We start from the raw sequence: 23,148 nt of genomic DNA on the forward strand, positions 1-23,148 counted from the left end.
ACTTGTGGACATGTTCATTTGTAGATTATTGTTCCTGATATAATCAAAAGGGTAAATCTATTCCTGTGCATTGCAGCATTCCCATTGGCTAATGTTTGATATCTTTTCATTTACCATGATTTAGCAAATGATATATCTGTTATTTTACTTAATTTGTGTTTTGCTTAATTTCCCGTTTTAATTTAGCTGTAGCAGAAAGAACTGAGTTAATACGCAACCACCAGTTTTCGTATTCATAATAAAGTTACAGTCAGGTGTTTAAATGTGCTTATAACCATGCCTTTCTTTTCTGCATGGACTGAAAGTGCAACTTCCAATACTTTTAAGGATTGAGTACACCTGCTTGAATTTATTTGTGATTCAGATAATCCTGACGGGTCAGAAATATACATACAGACTGAAATACACACGTGTTGTGGCCTTTACTCTATTTGGATAAACATCCCACAAAAATAAAGTTAAATTTTTATTTCAAAGACAATTTGTATCCATTACCAAGCTTCTGGCATATTTCTAGGTAGATATTGGAACATTCTTCTGATCAAAAGTGTGAGCATAATCTTAATTATTTTGTCATGGCAGGGCCACCACGGAAACATAAATCGTTTCATTAAAATCAAATAACTTCGTCATCAAAAACATAACCAGTTTTTGATTTGTGTCAAGCGTCATGGTCCAGTCGGAACACCAAATGTGTCGAGGTTTCGCTTGAGGGGAACTTGGATTAGTTCTTTTTCAGTCTCATCCGTTTCATGCACAACACAGAACTCACTGGCAGCAAAAACAGACCCTCAGCCTCATGCTGCCACAAGAACAACAGCTGATTCAGGGTCCTTGGGTCTCCGTCTCATCTCATTATAAACCTTTTCTCCTGAAAGGATTTGGCATCCCCTGCAACGTTCAGTCGAGTCTCTTTTTTGGTCACAACCTCTCAGTCGATGGGAAAGAACAACTCGCTTTCACTGTGATCAATGGCTAAATGCCCGTGGCTTCATGTTTATTATGGCGCTTCCTGTTTTGTTCTTGAAGATCCCAATTTCCCTCCATCTCAGGGGAAAGGATTGGGTTAGATGGTCGAAACGGAGACACAACTGGGCATTCCCACAGGAGTATGATCTCAAAGACACATTAAATCTGGCTTTGGAAAGGACAAAGAAGTCTAGCGTTAAGAAAAGGCACCCACCTTAAATTTGCTGAAATGTTTAATTCAGCTTATCTTACTGAGCTTTATCAAGCCTGCAAATAAGAGTTGTGAAGTATCCATCCAGAATTATGCCATAAGCATTTAGCTACACAAAGAGTGTGGTTCCTGTATGACTTGCTAAGAGGCTTTTAAACCAAATGGCTATGTGCCTAATTGTGACTCTGTGTGAGTTTGAGAAAATCACCTTTTTTAAAATAATAATTTCATCCTGGAAAAAGCAAGCACCAAGCGCCTGACTAAACTAAACATAATTATATTCAAGCCTATTATGAGTACATGTAAGCTCCTAACTGGAACTGTATGACATGCATTATCCAAGTTCTTCCTTCTTTTTTTACCATGGTTACAGTTTTCTTCGTCGCTGTGATCCATGCAGTCCAACACGTCGTCGCAGCGCCAGCGTCGAGGGATGCAGTGAGCACGATTCAGGCACAGGAACTCATCCTCTCTGCACTCCTTCACACAGCCAATCTGTCCACAGCAAGGCGATGCAAAAATCCTCAGGCAGCAGCCACGAATGAGAACACTTTACAGGTTAATCTGCTGAAGTGCTATTCACAATAAAGACACGTCTGAATGGGATCCATTTAATTCCCGGGAACGCGTGAAGCTGAGCTGACCTCGTCTGAGCCGTCGAGGCAGTTGTCGTGTCCGTCGCAGCGCAGGCTGGCCGACACGCACCCTCCGCTGGCACACACGTACTCATTCACAGAGCATGAAGGGACAACTGGAAGTAAGAAGATATTATTTACTGTGCTCTTGACCTGAGAACAATAACAAAGCTCCTAACCAAAACCATCCTGACAGAAAGACAAATAACAAAGCGCAATAATTCCTCTTAAAAACAGTTGTTCCACCATATAAAAGTCATGTTGTTCTCCTAAAACGAACTGCTACAACAGATTTTATGTTTTCTGCTTTTGAAAATGTTCTGGACTTTTCTATCATTCTTTTTATATTTTTATATTATGTGTTTACTCTTGGGGACGTTTTGTATCTGACTTGATAACTGATAATTTAAAGTAATTTTCCATAATTTACTCCGTCTGCTGTAAGGAAATGTCGCTATAAGAGTGCAGTAAATATCTACCAGGAGGAGGTCTCTTAGACTTACTTCGGTTTGATAACGGGTCATAAACTTTCTCATTTAGTTATATGCTCAATTTATCAAAAAGGGAATAATAACCAATAGAATTAGGGTATAACGTGAAATTTTAAGGACAGCTATTTTATTTTAATAAAGGTTTGACTGCCCTTTCATGATCATTTATCCCCAAAATGTCAAGATACAGAAATATTAAGTAACTGTTACATTATGGTTGGATAAGGGATTATAAAATGAGGTCAGAAATTGCTGAAAGGGGAGAATGGACCCGTGGTCCTGGCTTTTACACAAACAAAACAAATATCATTAGACTATTTCATCTGCTGTGCTATTATAGTTCTCTTTCCATTTATTTTGGCAAAATTACCAAACCTGATTTAGTGTGTGCATCACAGTGAATTGAGCACCTTCATCACAAGCTACGTTTCTCACAACAGATCAGATTTTTTCTCATTTGTATTTTAACAAATGTGCAAAAAAAAGCAACTGAACTGAATGTTAGATTGCCAGTTTCTATTTGTACAAATGCAAAGAGTAACTGCAATATTTTTTGATTAGATTAAATAAATAAAAATGTGCATTTGAGAAGCCTTTAATTCTATAAAAAAGTATTGTGAAGCACAATTTAATTGTGAGAAACAATAACAACCCTGCAAATTAATAAACTACAGCTTATTGCTTAATACTGGGTGTCCCACTTTTCCTCCCAGGATTCTCCAAAATGGACAGAAAATATATGGGGATACCTTTAACTGTGATAGCATACTTCCTTAAGGTTTGTGGAATATGTCCGTACAAGTTGGTCTTGTTTTCTACAGATATCAACAAACCTGTCTCTGTGTATTTGGAGGCTAGATGAACACCTCCAGTTTGTTCACAGTTCAATTCTTTTGATTCCTTTCACAGCAGTCGGCCGAACATAGATCGATTCTTTTTGTTGAAGTGAATGCATTCACTTAGCACTGATCATTGTGTGATCACATATCCACCAACCAAAGTATTTTGTTAAATTTATTTTCCCCCTTTTTTCCCCCAATTGAGCAAAATAGAACATTTTATGGGGACCCTTTAGAATTCCCACAGACAAAAAGGAAAAACTACTTTTCTTTGTCATATCAAAATTTAAAAAAAATGATAAATTATGTTTTTTTTTGTACAGGAGATGTTTTGTCTGAGGTCTAACTCACACAACTTCCAGACATCTTTTGAGAAATGATGAAAGTCATTTAAGCTATTTTCTTAGGCTCACACCTGTTCCATGGCAGTTTTTTTCATCTTCGCCCATCTTGCAGTCTTCTTGACCGTCACACAACCACTTGAGAGAGATGCAGAGGTTGTTGTGACACCGAAACTGGTCGTCTGCACAGTGAGCCTCACAGCCTCTCTGAAAACAAATTTGCCGAAAAATACAACGTGAAAATCCCACACCACACAATTTAGATTCCCATTCACTAATATTTTACACCACTAACAATGTATTAGCTGTAAAGCCAGTTGTTGTTGTGAAAACTCTATAACGAGTTGTCTTAAAATTATTTAAAAAGGTGTCAACATAAACAACATGCTGCTGATTCCTACAGAGCTTATCATGAACAAGGTTAAAAGGAGAATTAGTTCAGCTTGTTTAAGAGACTTTTTTTCTACTAAAATAAAATGGAATAGAAATAGATGTCAGCAACAGCTACTGATTCATTCATACACCAATTTGTAATAATGACCAGTTCCAAGTTTAGAATAAAATTCTAGTTATGAAGTTACTCCTGAATATAAGACAATACAATTTATTGATGCTAACTGTAAGAGACAACATAATCAGCATTTAATCCAAACCAAGCTTTACTGCTGTAATTATTGCTTGTTTGTGCTATTGGGAGCAGTTAGTTAATAAACATAAACTGTTCAAAAGGGGTTTTACTCAAACTGTCAGATTGTAGTTCTGTGGTTTTTCTGTGCTTAGTGGTGAACATAAGTTAGTTTTAACTGTATGCTTCTCACTTTGACTTTGGGGGATCCAGCCAAGACTGGACTGGATGCCCCAAAGTCAAAGTGAGAAGTATCACCAAGAGGTGAAGGAGAATGACCACTAAGATCCTGCAGGATGTCCTTGTCTAGTCTGACCAAGAGGTGATGGCTAGTTATTTCAACAGTGTGGGTTTGGACAAACTAGACAAAGGAGCAACAGCTCGAACAACATAGCAACAGCAATACCAAGGATGGAACCAAAAGGAACATGAAAATTATTTATGTTGATCCTGTGGGATCACTACTCAGGGGGCATAACCCCAGAAACACCCAGGCTTCATGTAGAGGACTAGAGGTTAAAATTGAATTGCCAAAGTGGTGACTTGTCTTTTGGAATAAAGATGATACATATTTTTTTAATGCAGACCCTGACTTGTGAGAAAAGAAGAAGAGAAAAATTATTGTTAGGTAATTTTAAGACAATGTCCTCCTTTGCAAGATAACATGAAGCTAACTTGTGGAGCCTGCTGACATTTGACACACATTTAAAACTAGCTATCTATATTAAAATACTGAACTGTTCATTAAATTCAAACGTGTGGAGGTGGCTCTGTCCTGAAACATTTCACTGGACTTCAACAAGTACAGCAAGGTAATGATATACTAATGCAGTCCTCAAAGCTCACTGTTCACTCGCAGCTGTAAAGCTTTTTCAAACAGGTAAAAGGACATTGCTTTTTTAAATGTACTTTGAGTCCACAAAAAAAAAAAAAAAAAAAAAAAAATTAACTGCTTTTAAAACCACTTTAAAAAGAGTTTGGTTAAAAAAAAACTTGCCGTTATTTAAGCAGTCATAAGAAACACTGAGTTTTGTTCTTGTTGTTTTTAGAACTATAAATAGGTCTATTAGCTCACATACTAAAAACACAGAATGAAGCGTTGTTGCAGCGTTGTTGAAGATGGGGTGTAGTCCTCCCAATATTGCATTGGACCATATTTACCAAGTACATACACAATCCAACTCCTCTGATGTGCCGGACTTAAGTGCTGGTTATACCCTCTAACGTGTCTGCGAGGTGTCCTTTATGTCAGACGACTACAGAAACTGTGTGATCGATCTGCCCAGGATGACCTCTCTTAGTTCCTCCAGTGCCCAGGCTAGATGCACACTCTGTGCGGAGATGTTGGCTAATTCATACCAAACTGTATCCAAATTGGACCCTTCTGAGCATCCCTTCTGTGTGTTTGTTTTTGACCTTAATTGAATTTATCAATGAGGATATTTGGAAACAATTCAGAAAGTGGACACTTGGGAAGAACACAAGAAAGGGTTAATTAGGGTTGCAGCACCTGCATGCAAAACGATTATATGTAAAACAAATAGTTAGCGTGTGTTAAAGAGGGCCAAAAATTAAAAGGAATAATGAATTTTAATGACACACTCTTGTCCTTGCATTATGAATCACAGAACAAAATATCCATAATAGGGCTTTACTTCTTAATTTTCAATGCAAATATGTTACTTTACCACGCACTGGTAAAATAGATCTGCAGGTTCATTTACTTTCATTTCGTCACAAAGTATCAGTGTCAAATTACAAAAGCAGTTTGAAGCTTGAAAAATGAAGATATTCAGGTATCTGAATGAACAAAACAATCCATTTATGTCAGGTCTACAGGCTTGGAGGATTAGGAGTCCCAAAAGCAAATTAACATTTTTTTCATATTCTAATGCAATGGAAGGTACAATAATCCATCACAGTAAAATAGCCTTTATTGTTCTGGACTGTGACAAGCATGGCGACGAGATTTATATCAGCACAATGAAAAATAAATGGATTTTTTTTTTTTTGTATGTGTTGAAATTCATTTATCCCACAGTTTGGCTATATAATCCAAATTTGAGCTTTGTCTGTACTAACAAATCTGACAAGTGATCAATTACAGACAAAAATATATTACTTTTATGCCATAAATCTGCTCTTGTCCATCGTAATTTATGAGTCTGAGCTAACCCATGTATGTCTCTTTGCTGTCTTTCTCCAATATTACAATCTTGCTATTGAAACCTGTAATTTTGACACAAGCCATTACTGACCCACTAATTGCACACTAGTTAACGCATAATTTAATGAGGAGTGCTGGACATCCTCTCTATTCAGGCTAATAAAAAAGTCACATGCCAGAGCTAAAAAAAAATGCTGGTGTCTTTGTAAAAAAAAAAAAAAGTAATTTTTTTACCCACTAGATATTATTTAAAAAACACACTTTAAATGGGAGTTTGGGTGCAGTTTCAGGAACTGACCTCATCTGAATTGTCCAAGCAGTCATAATCTCCATCGCAGCGGAATCGGGAGGAAATGCACTCTCCATTCGCACAGGCAAAGTCTTTGTGGTTACAGGTGACAGGCTCTGCAGAGAAAACAGAAACCAAAAAAAAATTAATTCATTCTCAAACAATACACAATAACAATGAAAACAAGTGCATTTTAGATTTCATGCTCATGCAATGTTGAAAAATATCAGCGCTAATAGTATTACCTGCCACAACCCCAAACAAAATACGAGGCCTTGTTTAGCCAAGCTGTCTATCAAAAGTCCCACCAAATATGGAGCATACATATATATATTTAACCAATATATATATATGGAGATATTTCTCCAAACAAGCGATTTTTACCCTTTAAAACCTTTACAGAAAGACTATTTTAACTGCTGCACATCCTTGCCTGTCTGTGTCACGTGCTCCATTCTTCTTGCGCGGATTGTTTGTTGAAAAAAAAACAAAATTAAGTCAGGCGGGGCCCCAACGGTTCCTCTGGTTTCACCGCCCGCCGATAGCTGGCCAGGTCATCGGGAGCACTGTGACACGCCGGTAAAATGCCTGAGACCCATTCCGCCCCTGACCTCTTCTATTAGCCTATATCAGTTTAGAAATTTCAGCGTAAAGGACAAACTGTGCTACAATAATGCAGCTTGAGCTGTTAAAAATAAACTGACAGCACGGCGATTTTTATGGCAGCAGGTATACCTGTCAACACCACAATTGCACAGTTCCCACACCGCGTATGGATTTATGTTTAGGGAGAGTACATGTTTCTATGCATCATAACGTTGACATTTTTCTCACCTTAAATTTGAGACCCATTTTTGGATTAGAATTAAAGGTGCTATGACAATTTTTGACAGATGTGTGCACATTCCTCATTACAGCAGCATGGTTTTGTTGACAAGGCTTAATGCATAGCAATTGTGCTTGTGTGAGCATGTCACTGTCTCCAGAGACAAATAAAGGAGGTCCAGTCCAGTGATATATATGAATGGTAATGTCCTTCCATTAATTATCTTTACCCACTTGTCTGTGTAGTGATGGAAAAAAGTCAGCAGGGGCAAGACATTTGTTTACTAAAGTCTATAGCTGTTTGTGTAGAAAAAGAACGAATAAATCGGATAGATCCTCTGGACGGGTTTTTCTTTGTTTAAACGTTTCTTCCCTTCTCCAAGAGACTTCTTCAGTCTGAAGACCTAAAGGTAAACTCAGCCTTATAAACAGTACCTTGGCATTGTGGAGCAACAGCTTTAAGTGTGATAATTCAAACTGGTTGTTCACATGCAAAAGAGGACCATCAGGCTACCAATCGATCGTTAGTGCCCTGATGGCCACAATAACAGCATTAGTCCCTATTGATGTCAAGTCCCAGGATTGAAAACCCTATGCTTTGGCTTGCTGGGCTAAACCCGAAGCAGAGAGAGGAGACGGTACTATCTGATCTGCTCCAAAGTTTGCCTCATGGACATAAACCTCAAAAACTGTAAAACCACAAACTTTGGACCGCAATGAAATCATTTGTATAGGTTGGATATTGGATATCAACATTTTTCCTGTGAAACTAAAGCCCTGTGAATCTCACATTACCTGTGTTAATTTGTATGAAAATTTGCCCGTGGCTATTAAAAGCCCCAAGCTTTTCAAACGTCTGGGGTTTTCATATGCAATGGAAAAGGACCTATGGAGTGGGCAATTGGACCCACCCCTGTTTATCAATAGCTAGTTTATCTTACCCGTACACAGGACCTATCCAATTTATTTCTTTTTGTATTTTTCCACCTAGAATATTCAGTTGATAAAGGACTATATGTGTAGAGTTTTATGGCTATTTACAAACACATAATAAACTATATGAGTTTAAGATGAGACATTGTCAGAACATTACAGTAGCTTTCTTTCTTCAGGTAACCCCATGCTGGAGCAGCATATTCAGGCAGTACTGCAGAATACCATGTTGGTACAAATTATCTGCCACTGTCAGACAAAAAGGGGGTAGGAGAAAATTAAATATCTAGAAAATCATTGGTGAGCTAAGTGCTACACATTCACAATACTAATTGTAGACGACATGCTCTTATTGGAATGCAGTGAGATAATCAACTGCATGACATCAAGGGTCTTTGATCACTATCAAAACGTTCAGATAATAATTAGTCACTCTTTGATATTAATGCTAAACTCTAAAATATTATGATTATGATTGTGATTTTTTTATGCTGGCAGCACAATTGAAACAAATATTTTTACTGTTTGAACCATGCTCCACAGATGGTTCAGGAGTTAATTAATAAATAATCTGTTTAAGCTTTAAAATGTGATTTAATTGAATTATAATGTACCTTTCAGCAGTATAGCATTGTATGAGCTGTAAAATGCAGATTTTTGATCATGAGTAAGGTTTTATTGTCATTACAAGAAAAAAACCATTATATATATATATATATATATATATATATATATATATATATATATATATATATATATATATATATATATATATATATATAATGTTGCGCTCAAAACAAGGCTTAGTTGCATTGGTTTTAATGAGGCAGCAATGTGGGACTTTCGGCAAAGATATATTCTTAAATGTTTTGGATTGTATTGGGAACAAAATCCGGATCACCACATCCATGATACAAGCCTTATATGTGATTCCTTTAGCGTTATTTTGTATAATAACAATAGGACAAAGGCCAAACGACAGAATAATCATACTGTAGACACTAATACCCACTGATTGTGGCTCTTGCAAACAGGAATGAGATGTTCTCACTGAAACCAAAAACCTTGCATCTGCTGTTTAGTGGTAGCCTCTCCCTGCAGACGATATTAGACTGGTGCTAAACAGCTGGATCAGATCCATTGTCTGGGCTCTCCCTTGTTATCATGGACCGTTAGCTAACTCTGGGCATGTATTATGAGTTTAGCTGCAAGAGAGACTCCCAGCAGGCTTTGCAGCAAAATCAGATTTGCAGCCCCTCCATTGTCTGCTGGTCCAGCTGCTTTATGTCCTTTTTTTTCCTATCCAACTCTTGACTGGCCTTTATTTGCATTTTAAGTGACATTAATGGGTTTGGAGGTTCTAGGGTCTAATAAATCAAGCAAAATGTGCACACTCTGCAAAAAAAAAAAAAAAAGAAAGCACAGAGTCTATGTATGAGCTCATCTAACATACAGGCAAACAATTTCCCCCCACGCAAGTACAAAGAGTTGAGTACACAACAGGATGTGAGATTTAACAAGGTGGGTTAGAAGTGTCACTTTATGAGTAGATAAAGAAGCCTTAGAGTATGAGCTTAAATTTCATCTAAGAAAAGCAGTGCAGATATTAGGAGTGTGCTTGAAAGAGGGAGTTGAGTCATGCAGGCTTGATAGAACAGCATCCCTCTGAATGCACAAAACTGTAAATATATATATTTATGAGAATGGGACAAAGGGTTGCTGAGGTTGGTGGGGAAAGCAGTCAGGTGTCCTCTAGGGCGTTGAATTCTTCACGGTGCGCGCAAAACATCAATAGTGTTTTGCAAATAATACATGGAAATAAACAGAGGTAAGCGCACGTGAAGTCGTCAGGTATACTCACTGCAGTTCTCCTCGTCGGAGCCGTCTCCGCAGTCGTTCTGGCTGTCACACCTCCAGTGGTCTGGGATGCAGTTGTTATTCTCACAGCGGAATTCATGAGGTCCACAGGTCTTTTCATCTTTTTCATCAGCAGCGAGAAATAGAAAAAGGAGCATAAAGATGGAAATGGCTTCAAAGAGCATGAATATTAATACAGCACCGGCTCTCATATTTTTAAAGTGTAATCATCATTTCCTCAGGGTTTCCATGAGGAAGACTGACTGTGAGCTCAAAACAAAGTAAGCATTCTAAAAGCTAATACGCCGTAGCCTGAAATACCGGGATCTGCTGCCTGACCTACTCAGCCGATTGGTGAGAAAATTAAACATTTCGAAGTATGCCTTGTGTTTCATTTCTTGTGCTACATTCAAGCTGTGTTTTTGTTCCTTTCAACATTATCACAGCAATGACATTCTTTGCATAGTAGCTGGATATTAATAATTAGAAATTGTTCTGAAAGAGGTTAATTTCTTCAGTAATTTTAACACTGGCTTGTTATGCTGTTCTCTCTTTTAGTTTCTTAATCGTGACCTCACAAAAGGAAATGCTGATAATGTCAGAGTTGCGAGCAACAAACTCAATATGTTTTTAGTACGTCTTGTTGCAACTAAATGTCATTCAGTTGTTAAGGAGGTTTTAATTATTGCTTCAGATATAGACATATAGTGGATACCATTAATCCTACAGAGAGAGAACATGGTTCCAGGTCTATTGAGTTTAAAGACAAAGGATTTTCATAGAACATTAATATTCCCAAGGCATAATTTTCAGGGTCAATGATAAAGGTGGAACACCTCTGTGTGTTTTACTGTCTGCCTACAGGGCAGCCTGCAGTTCAGTGCTTTTCCATTTCCATCTTCTTAGAGGAATAAAACAATGATAACAAAATAAAATAGCAACTTGCAAAGTGGGAAAAGTTATTTTTTCCCCCCAAAAATCAAATCATGTTAACTAGCTACAACAAGAATTATACTGATATGTTTGTGTTATGGGTTAAATATATAATATCTTGAAGTAAAAAAAAAATGTTAGAAGCAGTTCAGAATGGATTTGGTTATTCTAGGAATTGTACTTTACATTAGTACATAGTTAAGAGAGTGGCGGTCTGGCATTCCTACCGTATCAATTATTACTTGAGTCAAATTTAAGCATTTTGCAACTAATTATTTAAAATTCTGCCACAAGTTTTATACCAAAAATAAATAAATGCATAAAGACATCATTAGGGGATAATAGCCTGGGTGAAGTTATCAGCTAGGGAAAAGATGTGCGTAAAGAAACGGGTGGCAGATTTCTCCTGGATATCTTTCTTACATGACAGCAGGGGGGGAAACAGGAAGGTGAACGATGCAGCAGTTCATTTGCCAGCAGCTTGGTGTCATTCAGCATTTTAATATATGTATAAAGGGAAATGATTTGCAAATATGACTCTTTTAGTTTAGGGCACATTATAAAACGGGAAAATAACTTTCCTAGGCTGTGTAAGTTTTTTTTTTTATGCAGAAAAGATGGGTTTAAATGAAGATGTTTCATCTGCTAAGAGTCGGTGGAAACCTTTAAGACAAAGATTAATTTGCTCCAAGGCAAGTTAGGAGAACAAGCCATCAAGGATATAAAGAAAGGGGTTTGTTTTGTTTTTACCTATTTAGCTTTGCTAGAAGGTCTTCTAAGGGTAACTCACACAGAAGCAGAAGAAGCTAAAAATACTACATGAAACAGATTGAGTTAACAAGGAAACGCATTTCATCAAACCACGAGGATCAGAGTGAGTGGACCGTAAATGGGATGGTGTTTAGTCAAAGCCAGTTCCATCATATGTCTTTATGCTCTGAAATGGTTGTGACAGTCACAGTAAAACATGACCATAAGCACTCAAAAATACAAACAAACTAACTGGACATGATGCCTGTCTCAGATTTGTGCACAGCAAAGAGAAAATGTTCTGACAACAACCTATGTATTGTCAGATAAGCTCTGTGTAATTTACAGGAAATGGTGTGTGTGTGTGTGTGTGTGTGTGTGGGGGGGGGGGGGGGGGGGGTAATTGGGGGACCTACTTCATTAATGCCTGGATCCCAGTGTAAAGACAAAGAATGAACAGATTCAGGGTTGTGACGATGCATCTGTTATGTTACCTACACTCACAGAATCACGTTAAGTCTGTTAACAAAAGGTTTGGAAGAATCTTGTATCAGGATTTCAGCCGCAACAACTCTGAAGCTACTGTCACTTGTGTTTTTAGAAATCAAATCCGGTAACTGGTATCATTGTACTTTTAGATTTAACTGCAGCCTTTGACACAGCGGATCAAACAATTTCTGATTTAAAGCAGTGTGTGGGTGTCAGGACTACTGCATTACGTTGTTTCAAGAAAACTTTCTCTGTCAAACTGTGATTTTGTGTCATCTACTGCTTCTATTTTAATGTGAAATCCCACAGGGCTCAGTTTCACCCCCTTCTTTTTTTCTCAATATCCACTACCCATTGGTGCCGTTTTCAGGACACATGAGGATATATTTAAAATTTTCTTCATTTTGGCAAGGTTTATGGCAAAAACATCCATTCTGGCAATCTCAGCCTACCTGGACAGTCCAAAGTTATCTATAGGTGTGAATGCACAAAGAACTATTTGAGAACATTAACATCTTCCGATTAAAATATACATTCTAGAAATGGCTTTTTTAAATATGGCACTCCTGTTGGGTCATTTAAAATAAACAGTTGTGTGGGGGAATATTTAAGATTTTCTTGTAGCTGAGAGTTTTAATGAATTCTTTGTTTAAATCCTTGTAAAGGAGGAAACAGTGCTCTGTTTGGACTGATCAGGGATACGATGTGGGTACAAGGTGGCAGCAAATCACGATGAAGTATGAAATACAGTCTAATCAGGTAAGGTCCAGTTATAAGTTATTCTTAAGTTTAACTTTAATCAACTAAAGCATTAGTTGGATATAATTGACATCTGCAATAAGTGATGGGATGGTGTGAGTTATTGAAATAACTGATATGTTCATTCATCTTTTTGCCAGAAATTGGCTTCACCCATACTTCTAAAAATAAGTTGACACTTATTTTCTTGTAGGACTATGCCAACCTCACTTTATATTAATCATATGGGCTATATTCATATTTTAAGTTCAAGTAAAGGTGCCGCTATTTAATGGTGTTGGGGGGAATATCAATCCATCCATTTTCTGATTTCCACTTAATCCCTCATTGGGTCGCGGGGGTTGCTGGTGCCTATCTCCAGCATTCACTGGGAGAGAGCCGGGGTACACCTTGGACAGGTCGCCAGTCTGTCGCAGGGCAACACAGAGACAGACAGGACAAACAACCATTCACACACACACTCACACCTAAGGAGAATTTTAGAGAAGCCAATTAACCTAACAGTGGACTGTGGGAGGATGGAGTACCGGCTTTCATAGTATATATGAATGGAAACTAAAATATATGAATGTAAAATTTGAGCTGGAAGTCTGAAAATGTGATACGGAATAATTTATTGCTTTCATTCTGTACTGTTATTTTATTAATCTTGTGGCTCTCTGTCAATGGAACATCATTAAACTCTACAGTAATTGAGTGCAACAGTATCGTTAATGACAGGGCAACAGTTGACTCTGAAAGATTTTCTGCGTCACCTACGTTATTAAAAAGCTCAAGTTGGCATAAAAAAACGAAGAACAGCCAAAGAAATTGTTCAGAATCGAGAGCGTCCCCTTGTTATAGGAGCTATATGCGGGCTGAGAATATTAAGATAAATCATTGACAGCTTTGGAAAACGGTAACGGTTGAAAATATATTAATTCAGAAATGATAAGACATTTAATCGTGGTCTGATAAGCATCTCCAGACATAGATTTTTGTATCTATGTCTGCGCTCCAGCATACAGGCTCCTCCAGAAAAGTATGCGCCTTTTAGGCACGTCCCTGGGCAGATCTCAGCTAAAATGGAGGAAAAACTCAGAGTTTGCCCAAACAACTCTGCTCGGTAGCAGGGTTGTTTCAGGAGTAACTTGTTGTTATAATTTGACTCAGGGTAAAGGGTTCTGAGCTCCAGGGGACCTGCTCTTGGTGTTGTTGACAATCAACTGAGTGATGTAGCTACATTTCTTTGCATGTGGAGATGGTGACTAAACCTGTTTTTTTAAAGCCATGGTTTTTAAAGGTGGAAGGAAGGTCATGCTTAAAACTCTCCTGATTGTGTGAGAGCAGAATCAGGAGAGTTCTAAGTAAAGCCAATGATAGAAAACAATAGGACTTCCAGCTCAGTTCAATAATTTAATGTTTGCTTTATATATCTAATATGCTATAAAGTCGAAGGAGGAGTTCTGACATTTCAGATTTAATAGCTTTCTAACTTTCATACATCCCTTCATAAAATATTCTGACACAAGTGATGTGCCGCAACCCAATGATTTTCTGAGGTGAACTGATATTTTCCAACCTTTACTGGATCAATGAACCTATAATGTAAAATTTCCGGTCTTGCTTCAGAAGAAGTTCAATTAAACTTCTCTTTTTAACATGATGTAATGGGCCTTCCCACTACAAACAAACTCTCACTGCAAGTTCACAGAAAGTTTAAAAACCCAGGTCATGTCCGTTCAAGCTAGGGACGCGCCGTGTGATTTCATGATTTACTTATTATGTGTTGTTGTTTTGTTAGCAGCTACACTTCTTACAGTTACATCACCATTGTTAATTAGTGACGTCTATTACTGACAACATTCTTTTGACAATGCTGGCAAGTGCACTTGAAGGCATCTCGATTCAGCTGTGAGCCGGACCAGAAGAACACGTAGCCTGACTGAGTCAGAGCAGAATCAACTCAAGGGTAAAATTAATCACAAATTAAATCAGACTCGTATGAGTGCTCTTTCTGGGAAAGCGGCGTCGCAACAACTCACCACAGTTAGCCTCGTCTGACCCGTCTGCACAGTCGGGGTCCTCATCGCAAACCCAAAGCTTGGAGATGCAGTGCATGGAGGCCTTACACTGGAACTGGTCAGGGGAGCAGGTGCTTTCCGCTGTATTCAGCGTGCAAAGAAAAGGGCAACATATTTAATCATTCTGTATGAAATCATCTTCTGTGGAAAGACTTAAGTCATCATTGAAAGCAAGGCACAATTATGGCTTCCACGTCTCCTGTGACCTCTTTTTCTATGCTATATTATAACAAGGTAGCGGCGGCTTTTTTTATTATATAACATGACATTGTTTCAAATAGCTTTTTAATTTCAATGGCACAGTGTTCATTACAAAGGTGCATTCAAAAACACATCCAATCATGCTGGAAGTTTAAGCAGGGCTGAAGTAATTAGCTTCACTTTAATTAAAGTCTTTTTTTTTTCTCCCCCTGACTTTCCCGCAATCGTCTTCCCTCGCTCTCACCCCTTCTGTAATCATCGGAAAGACAAACGCATCCGGCGAAAAGTCTTGAATAGGGTGTGATATTCTGATGAGTTACATCATTGCAGACAAAATCTGCTCTTATCCTCTATGTGATTCAATTTCTAATCCTTTTCACAAGAGCAGGCCATAACATAGGTTGTCTCAGGAATACCTAATGAGGACTATGTAGTCCTAATGGTGTGAACTACGTGGTTCAAATATAGGCATGAAATGAAGCTTTTCTTTCTTTTAAAGAAAAAAAAGCACTAATAGGGTGATTTATATTGATTTGTTGCAATTTCAAAAATACAAACATCCAGTGCTTTGTGTGAAACTATGGCATAAACATGCCCAATGTAATTCCAAGGCCGTAATAATAGCTACTCAAGATAATAAAAGTATTGTTGTGGCAGATTCTTACGGCAGTCAGTCTCATCCTCTCCATCACCACAGTCGTCCTGACCGTTGCAGCGCAGGTTTAAGGGGATGCATTTTTGTTTTCTGGTGCACTTGAACTGGCCTGACAGGCAGATATATGTCTCTAAAAGAGAAAGTTGAAAGGGAGAGCAAATTCAGACAAAAGGTAAACACACCATGGAGAAATGTGTCCACCACAATGAACACATGACATTGCTTTAAATGAATTGTTTTGAGTTGAGACTAAAATAAAATAAGATTATGGATAGAATAAGAAATGTGTGAAGTTCAAGTAAAAACAAGGCTAAGATTTATAATGGATTTAGTGTTTGTTTTTGTGTTCTGTTATTGTTCTTATAGGATAACTGTTTTAGGTTTTTGTTGTTGCACAACATTGGTGATCTAGAGGACAATAGAGGCACCATGTAGGAGTGGTTGTGCACATCATTTTAAATGGCACATCAGCCAAGGCTTTTTGTGTTAAAACTGTTCAGGAGCCCCAGCGTGTGCTGACTGAGTTTAGATAAACTAGCAAAGAGATTTAATGAAAAAGACTGCCAAAAACTCCATGATGAAAACCAGACTGACAGCAGACCATATGGGCAGGGCAACAGGATGATTCAATATGTCCCTTCTGAGTCTGCTTTCTAATACGACACCCATGGTTAAGCCATAAAATGACAAAAAGCATATTTACTTTCAATACCAGTTGTTTTTGTTACCAATGAATCTACTGTTACCAGTCTTTGAAATGAATGCATCCACTTGGAACTTATGATCATCTGCAATCAACTTCTTTACTGAAAAAAATCCCAAAACTTAGAAGGGTATAGACTGTGGATCAGTGTCAAGTCCAGTACTGATGCTGTGTCCGCTCAAAACAAATTTGGACAAAATGACACAATTGTGCCAAATCAACTGCAAAAGTGTAAAAAGAATAATACGCCAATTAGGTATATTTTCCTGGTGTCTTTTTATTTATTTTTTTCCTACCAAAACTAAAGCTATTTTACCAACAGCTTTATTTAAGGAAGATACCAAAGGCTGCAGACCAGAAGTCTCGGCTTTATTTCAATGGGCATTTGTATACAAATAACAACAACCAGCCATTTTGACATCTTCCAGTCTGGTTTCTATGCTCACCACAATACCAAGGCTGCCCTTATAAAGGTGTTTAATGACATCTGCATACATTCAGACTGTGGAAGAACCACTGTTCTGGTATTATTGGACCTCAGCAGACACTGTTGAATATGGTATATTACTGAAGCGAGTGGAAAACTCACAAGATTCCATCTTGGGGAACCTCCTATTTAATATCTATTTGCTCCCACCTGCTGCGATTATAAGATAAGTTAGTATAACTGCTTAGATGACACGCAGCTCTACATTACAATTCACAAGTTGACTATGAACCTATTCAAGCACTGCGTGAATGCGTAGAGTAAAGCAGTGAGTGTATGTGCTCTAAATTTCTTCAGTTGATGTTATTCTGTGCATTGTTTTTATAACGCAGACTATACTGCACACACTACAGAGTTCAAATGTACTCCTTAAATGTTCATTCAACTGATATATTAATTGTTAAAATGCTCATCAAGTAATAATTACAGCAATTAGCAAAGGATATTGATACCCCTTGAACTTTAGCACAATTTGTCCTGTTACAGCCACACACATCTGTGTCCTTCAACGGATAATAGTGCATAATAGTGAATCATTTTGTCATCGGGACAAAATGGAAAGAATGTGGTAAAATTTGCAAAGCTGCCAATACACGGTGATACACCTAAACTGTCAGGCTGACCTACATATAGTCTGGCTAAGCTTGAGCTATTTTGCAACAAAGACTGTCAGTGTTTAGATGTGCAAAGCTAGTAGAGAAATATCCCCAAAAGAGTTATAGCTGTAATTGCAGCCAAATGTGGTCCTACAAAAGACTGACTCAGGGGGGGCTGAACACAAATGTATGCTACACCTTTCAGATTTATATTTGTAAAACAATTGGAAGACCATGCAACCTTTTTCTTTAGCATTGCAATTTTGGGGTGCTTTGTGCTAATCTATCACATAAAATCCCAATAAAATATATTCAAGATTGCTCTTTAACGTGTCAAAATGTCAGAAAGTGGAAGACATCAAAACTTTTACAAGATACTCAAGTATTCTGTTCCTCTTACCACAGTTGGCCTCATCTGTGTTGTCACCGCAGTCGTTTTCCCCATCACAGATAAAGGGAGGAAGAGCACAGAGGCCCGTGCCACACTGAAAACGCCCAGGCTGACATTTGAATTCAGCTGTTAGCGAGGAAGCATAACCCAATGTGCAATTAGAAATAAAAATGGCACATATATTACAAAAGAGGTGAAAGCTGTGACTGTAACATGTGACCAAAAGGGGTAAATAAAGAATAAAAACATGACTTTGGCCTGGATTTGCTGTTTTCATGGTTCACAACAATTTTAAAGCCTAAACTAAAATAGCATTGCACTTACGGCAATCAGAGGGCTCGTCTGAGCCATCCCCACAGTCATCCACCGTGTCACACTTCCACCAGAAAGGGATACACTCATCTGTCCCGCAGCGGAACTATGTTGGAGTAAAAGAAAAAAAAAAGACAAAATGGATGAAAAAAGAACACAATTTAAAGTCAACATGTATTCTTGACTGCCTGGTTAGACTTCTACACTCTTCAAAGCCAGAGCTAAAATCAATACCCAAACATTTCCTTCACCCTTCATGTCAGAAAAGAAAAGCCCATCAAAGTAAAGCAATTTGCCTTCAGGTGCTCTAGTACTGATCAGAACAGAGGAGCAAACAACATGATCACAGCAGGTGTGGACATGGGGGGGGGGGTGGAGCTGACCTGACTGGAGGTGCAGTTGGAGAGACAGGTTTTGTTGTCAGCAGCAAGGTAAAAATTGGTGGGACAGGCACATTTGTGTTCCCCGCCAGGGGAAAGAAGACATAAGTGGCTGCATCCACCATTTGCAATCTGGCACTGGTGCTTTGGCACTGGACAGGAAAATACAAGCACAAGACAGAGCTCAAACTGTCTGACAAAAACCCTCTTTTATTTTTTATTCCAACTAAAACAAACTGAGGATCAAAACTATTAGCTGGATTGAACACACATGAGCGTTTGATGCACTGTGTACCTTCAGGCTGCCGAAGTGAGTGGTAGACCTTGATGGATTTGATGGCTTGCCAGGAGTTGAGGAGCTCAATTGCTTGAGTACCTGTAGTCTTGTGAGCACGTCGGAGTGATTTGGACTTCCCATCAGTCCAATACACAAAGTCCTCAAACAATGTAAGTGCCATTACTCCTTGGATGTGGTCATAGGACACTGGAAAACAAGTCAGCCCTTAAATGATCTGTCTCCACAGTGTTATCATTTAAAATCCCTGGGAAATAAATACAGTTCAACTGATTTAAAAAAAAATTCTTACTTGATTCTAAAATAGGGATAGTTGATATCTAAAAATAGGGTTTTTAGACAGTTCAATGTATTTTTTTGTTAAAAGAAATTTTCTTTGAATACAGTGCTTTTTACGTTTTACAATGTTACAACCACAAATGCCTATAGATTTAGGTTTTATATGCATATGATAAAACCACATATATTAGTGAAAAATTGTGAGGAACAAAGAAAATTTTACCCGCTTTCCAAAATTTTTAGCAAATAAAGACCTGAAAAGTGTGGCAATCATTTGTTTAAGCCAGAGCAAGTCAATGCTTTCTAGAACATAGTCTCTAATGGCTTTGCACATGTAGAGCCTGAAATTTCCCCCCCTTGTTTCTTCTCAAAATGTTTTCCACCTGAGCTGTAGAACTCTTCTGCTCCTCCAGAGTCAGAGGTTTCTTGGTTGTTATCTGCTCTTTCCCAGCCTGTGCATTAAGGGGAATGATGTGTTTTCATCTATTTGCAGTTGTGCCATACTCTTTCTATTTCCAGATCATATATTGATTGGTATTACGTGAGATAACCAAACTTAACCCATTGGTACACCTTTATTCCTGACCTATCTGGTATGGACCTTGGTCTTTTAAATACTTTTTTATTCACTAATGCTCAGTAAGAAATCTCTGCGGCATTCACAGAACAGCTGTATTCATTCTGAGAAACACAGGCAGAATCCGTTTACTAATTAGATGACTTTGAAAAGCAATTTGGCTTTTATTTAGAGCTATTGAATAAAAAGAGCCGGAATACAAATGCCCACCTCACTTTTCAGAATATTATTCATCAAACATGTAGTTTTAAAAACCACGCTTCATTTTCCTTTCACTTCAAATATCGAATCCCAGTTCTTGCCTGATTAAATCTTAATAAAACACATTGAGGTTGCAGCTGCAGCATGAAAAAATAAATAAAATAAAATAAATAAAAAGCACTGTGCATAAAGTAGAGTTGCTGCTACAACTCAGTGATAATATTTCAAAGTAGATTTCCTTAATATGTCTAAACTGTTAAATTTAAAATGATTATTATTGTTATTGCACCATTTTCTCTCACCTTTGCGTCTCTGTGTGCCATCCATGTTGGCAAACAGGATGTGGTTATCGTCTGCCCAGTACAGTCTCTTGTTGGTATAATCAATAGTGAGAGCAGTGGGGCTATAGATCTCTGTGTCAATTATAACCATTTGCCCCCGGCCGTCCATGCCTAGACGCCCAATCTGAGGGGGCTCACAGCAGTCTACCCAGAACACATACCTAGTCAGAAATATTGCAGAATTGAGAAGAGCTGTATGTCACAGAAGGCAGCATTGAAATAAAGCACAGTTCAAAATAAGAAGGCAATTCAAAATATTGGCGGTGTCCCGATGCCAATTCTGGTATCTGTATCGGGCCCGATCCAAGCGTCAAGTACTCATAGTCATACTTGTAAAAGCAACCAGATACTCCGAACCGATACCAATTTTCCTCCTGGGCTTGGCTACGCTGCAACCCAAAGGCTAGATACCACTCTATACCAAGTAGTGGTGCTATACACCAAGAGGTTATTTTAACTGAAGCTCTAACCAAATTCTAACCCTGGATGGTCATTCGTTTTTACTAGTCAATGATATTGTTAAGTTATTTGTGCTCTTTAAGTACCAATTTATTAAGCACTCAGTATCGGTACTTGGAATCGGCAGGTATCTAAACTGAAGTACTCGAAAAAACTGGTATCGGGACTCCCCTACAAAATATGCATCAGATAAATCAATTTAAGTAAAAATTAACATTGGAAAATATTAAATGGAATAACCTTCGACAAATCACCCCATCCCCTAAACAGACAATGGCTGATGAATATGTAAATAAATAAATGGCTAGTGGTATTCTATAATAATGCAACAAATACATAATAAATATTACACAAAAAGAGTCATTTGAAAAATAAAATCCAAGTTTGAAATGCTCTAAAAACATTTTAAAATCAGTCATTTTTAAGATTGACTGATTACAGTTGTAAATTATCATAAGTTCTATAGTTTTAATATTCCTACCCCGTCTGGGGATCCAGAGCGAGATCTGTGGGGTTCCTGAGACCAGAACTGATCAAGATGGTTGGGTAGAGGCCATTGGCTTTGGACACTTCTAGTGTTTTCTTCTCTGCATCACACCAGTACAGATTCTTTCCGATCCAATCCACAGCTAAAGCGCTGGGCACTGCTGTCCTGTGGACAATCTGATAAAACAATTAAAAATCTATTCAGTTAGGTAGAAGTAATTTGAAATTCAATTCATAAATACTTTATTAATCCCAAAGGGATTAATAAAATTAAATTGATGACAGTACAGATTTTACAAATAAGAAAAAATATATATATTTTAATTGTACACACCGTGCAAATTAGTATTATATTATCTGCTGCATTTCTGTCTCTTAACTTCTTAAACTGAACTGGTTTTGAGATGCTGTCTTTTTATGTCACCATGGTAACAGCTAAACATGCATCTTGTGCATGACAAAAGGTTGTTGAGAATACTGCAGGGTGATGCAATGGCCTAAGGCTGCAGACCAGAAGTCTCAGGTTTATTCTAATGTGCATTTGCATACAGAACACTGTCAGAGATAAAAAGCCTACTTCTAACTCTGGTTTGTAAAGAAAAGGTCAGCCCTTCGTATATATTTAAAATGAAATGTGCATGTGTTATAACAGATACTTCCAAGTTGAAGACAAATCTTCATAGAAACGTGTCATTTTGTAAAGCCTATGAAGCAAGTGCTACTTTTCTCTATGCAGAAGGATTTCATATAGCGTCATTACTTGATTAGTCTCATGAGGGGGAAAAAAGCACTGTGGTTTTACACTTGTTTAATAAGGTCAAGGAGCAATATTAAAAATTAGACTCCACAATCACAAGTCTTCCCTGCTGAAATATGATGGCAGACTGCAGCGTTCCAAACGAGGTAAAGACAGGATTTTCATGTATCGCTTGCAATGAAAAAAAAGTATGGAACAATCCATGTTTTTTTTTCAGTAAATATAGTCCTAATATGATTGGTGTCGGTAAAAACCCAAAAAGGGCAAAACAATTAAGTTAAGATATTAGTTTGTGTGAATGTGATGAAATGGAACGGTACAAGGGAACAGTATTAAACACGCTTTCTGAAAGTTATCCTTGATTTTAACTAGGATTTTTTTGTGTTTTTCTCAATTTTTCTGTGTTGAAAAAGTCTGACTGAGTATTTTCTTTCTCTGTGATGCCATAAGAGTCTGAGTATGCTTACTAAGGATATAATGGGACATCCTTCCATTGATCCCTCCTTTCAGTTATATGAAGCTTTACTGTTGATTTAGAGATTGTTGAGCCATTTTCATTGCCATTTGTCCTCTAAAAATGCATCTCTGTCTAACCAGACCAAACTATAATCTGTAACATTTGAACAAGCAAAGTTCCAATGCATTTCTTGAAAAACAATTGTCAACATAATTTTTCTCCAGCATTGGTCTCTAGTGTGTTTAGTAGACGTAGAGTCCAGTGACAATAAGTGCATTGCTCATTGTCTATATTGGGGCATGCAAGTTCAAGGTCTTTCTAAAGCTCTCTCAGTGTGGTTTTGGTTTTTGTGTAACTCCTGTGATTATTATTTATTTATTTATTTACATATCATG

The 23,148-nt window shown here is 37.7% G+C and overlaps 1 protein-coding gene across 1 annotated transcript in view; it reads right to left on the reverse strand.

Annotated features, from left to right (window-relative positions):
• The window catches only part of lrp1bb (low density lipoprotein receptor-related protein 1Bb), a 394,708-nt gene that overhangs the window by 41,607 nt on the left and 329,953 nt on the right, over window positions 1-23,148 (reverse strand). Inside the window, exons 59-71 of the mRNA XM_036139564.1 lie at window positions 21,535-21,716; window positions 20,556-20,755; window positions 19,197-19,385; window positions 18,905-19,053; window positions 18,534-18,627; window positions 18,219-18,335; window positions 16,043-16,162; window positions 15,138-15,257; window positions 10,187-10,303; window positions 6,577-6,683; window positions 3,561-3,693; window positions 1,825-1,931; window positions 1,543-1,675 (exon numbers count right to left, since the gene is read on the reverse strand). Coding sequence (XP_035995457.1) covers window positions 1,543-1,675; window positions 1,825-1,931; window positions 3,561-3,693; window positions 6,577-6,683; window positions 10,187-10,303; window positions 15,138-15,257; window positions 16,043-16,162; window positions 18,219-18,335; window positions 18,534-18,627; window positions 18,905-19,053; window positions 19,197-19,385; window positions 20,556-20,755; window positions 21,535-21,716 — 1,768 coding nt within the window. The remainder of the gene's footprint in view (window positions 1-1,542; window positions 1,676-1,824; window positions 1,932-3,560; window positions 3,694-6,576; window positions 6,684-10,186; window positions 10,304-15,137; window positions 15,258-16,042; window positions 16,163-18,218; window positions 18,336-18,533; window positions 18,628-18,904; window positions 19,054-19,196; window positions 19,386-20,555; window positions 20,756-21,534; window positions 21,717-23,148) is intronic.

This window comes from Fundulus heteroclitus, chromosome 7 (genome assembly GCF_011125445.2).
Source record: "Fundulus heteroclitus isolate FHET01 chromosome 7, MU-UCD_Fhet_4.1, whole genome shotgun sequence".
Classification (NCBI taxonomy): Eukaryota; Metazoa; Chordata; class Actinopteri; order Cyprinodontiformes; family Fundulidae; genus Fundulus; species Fundulus heteroclitus.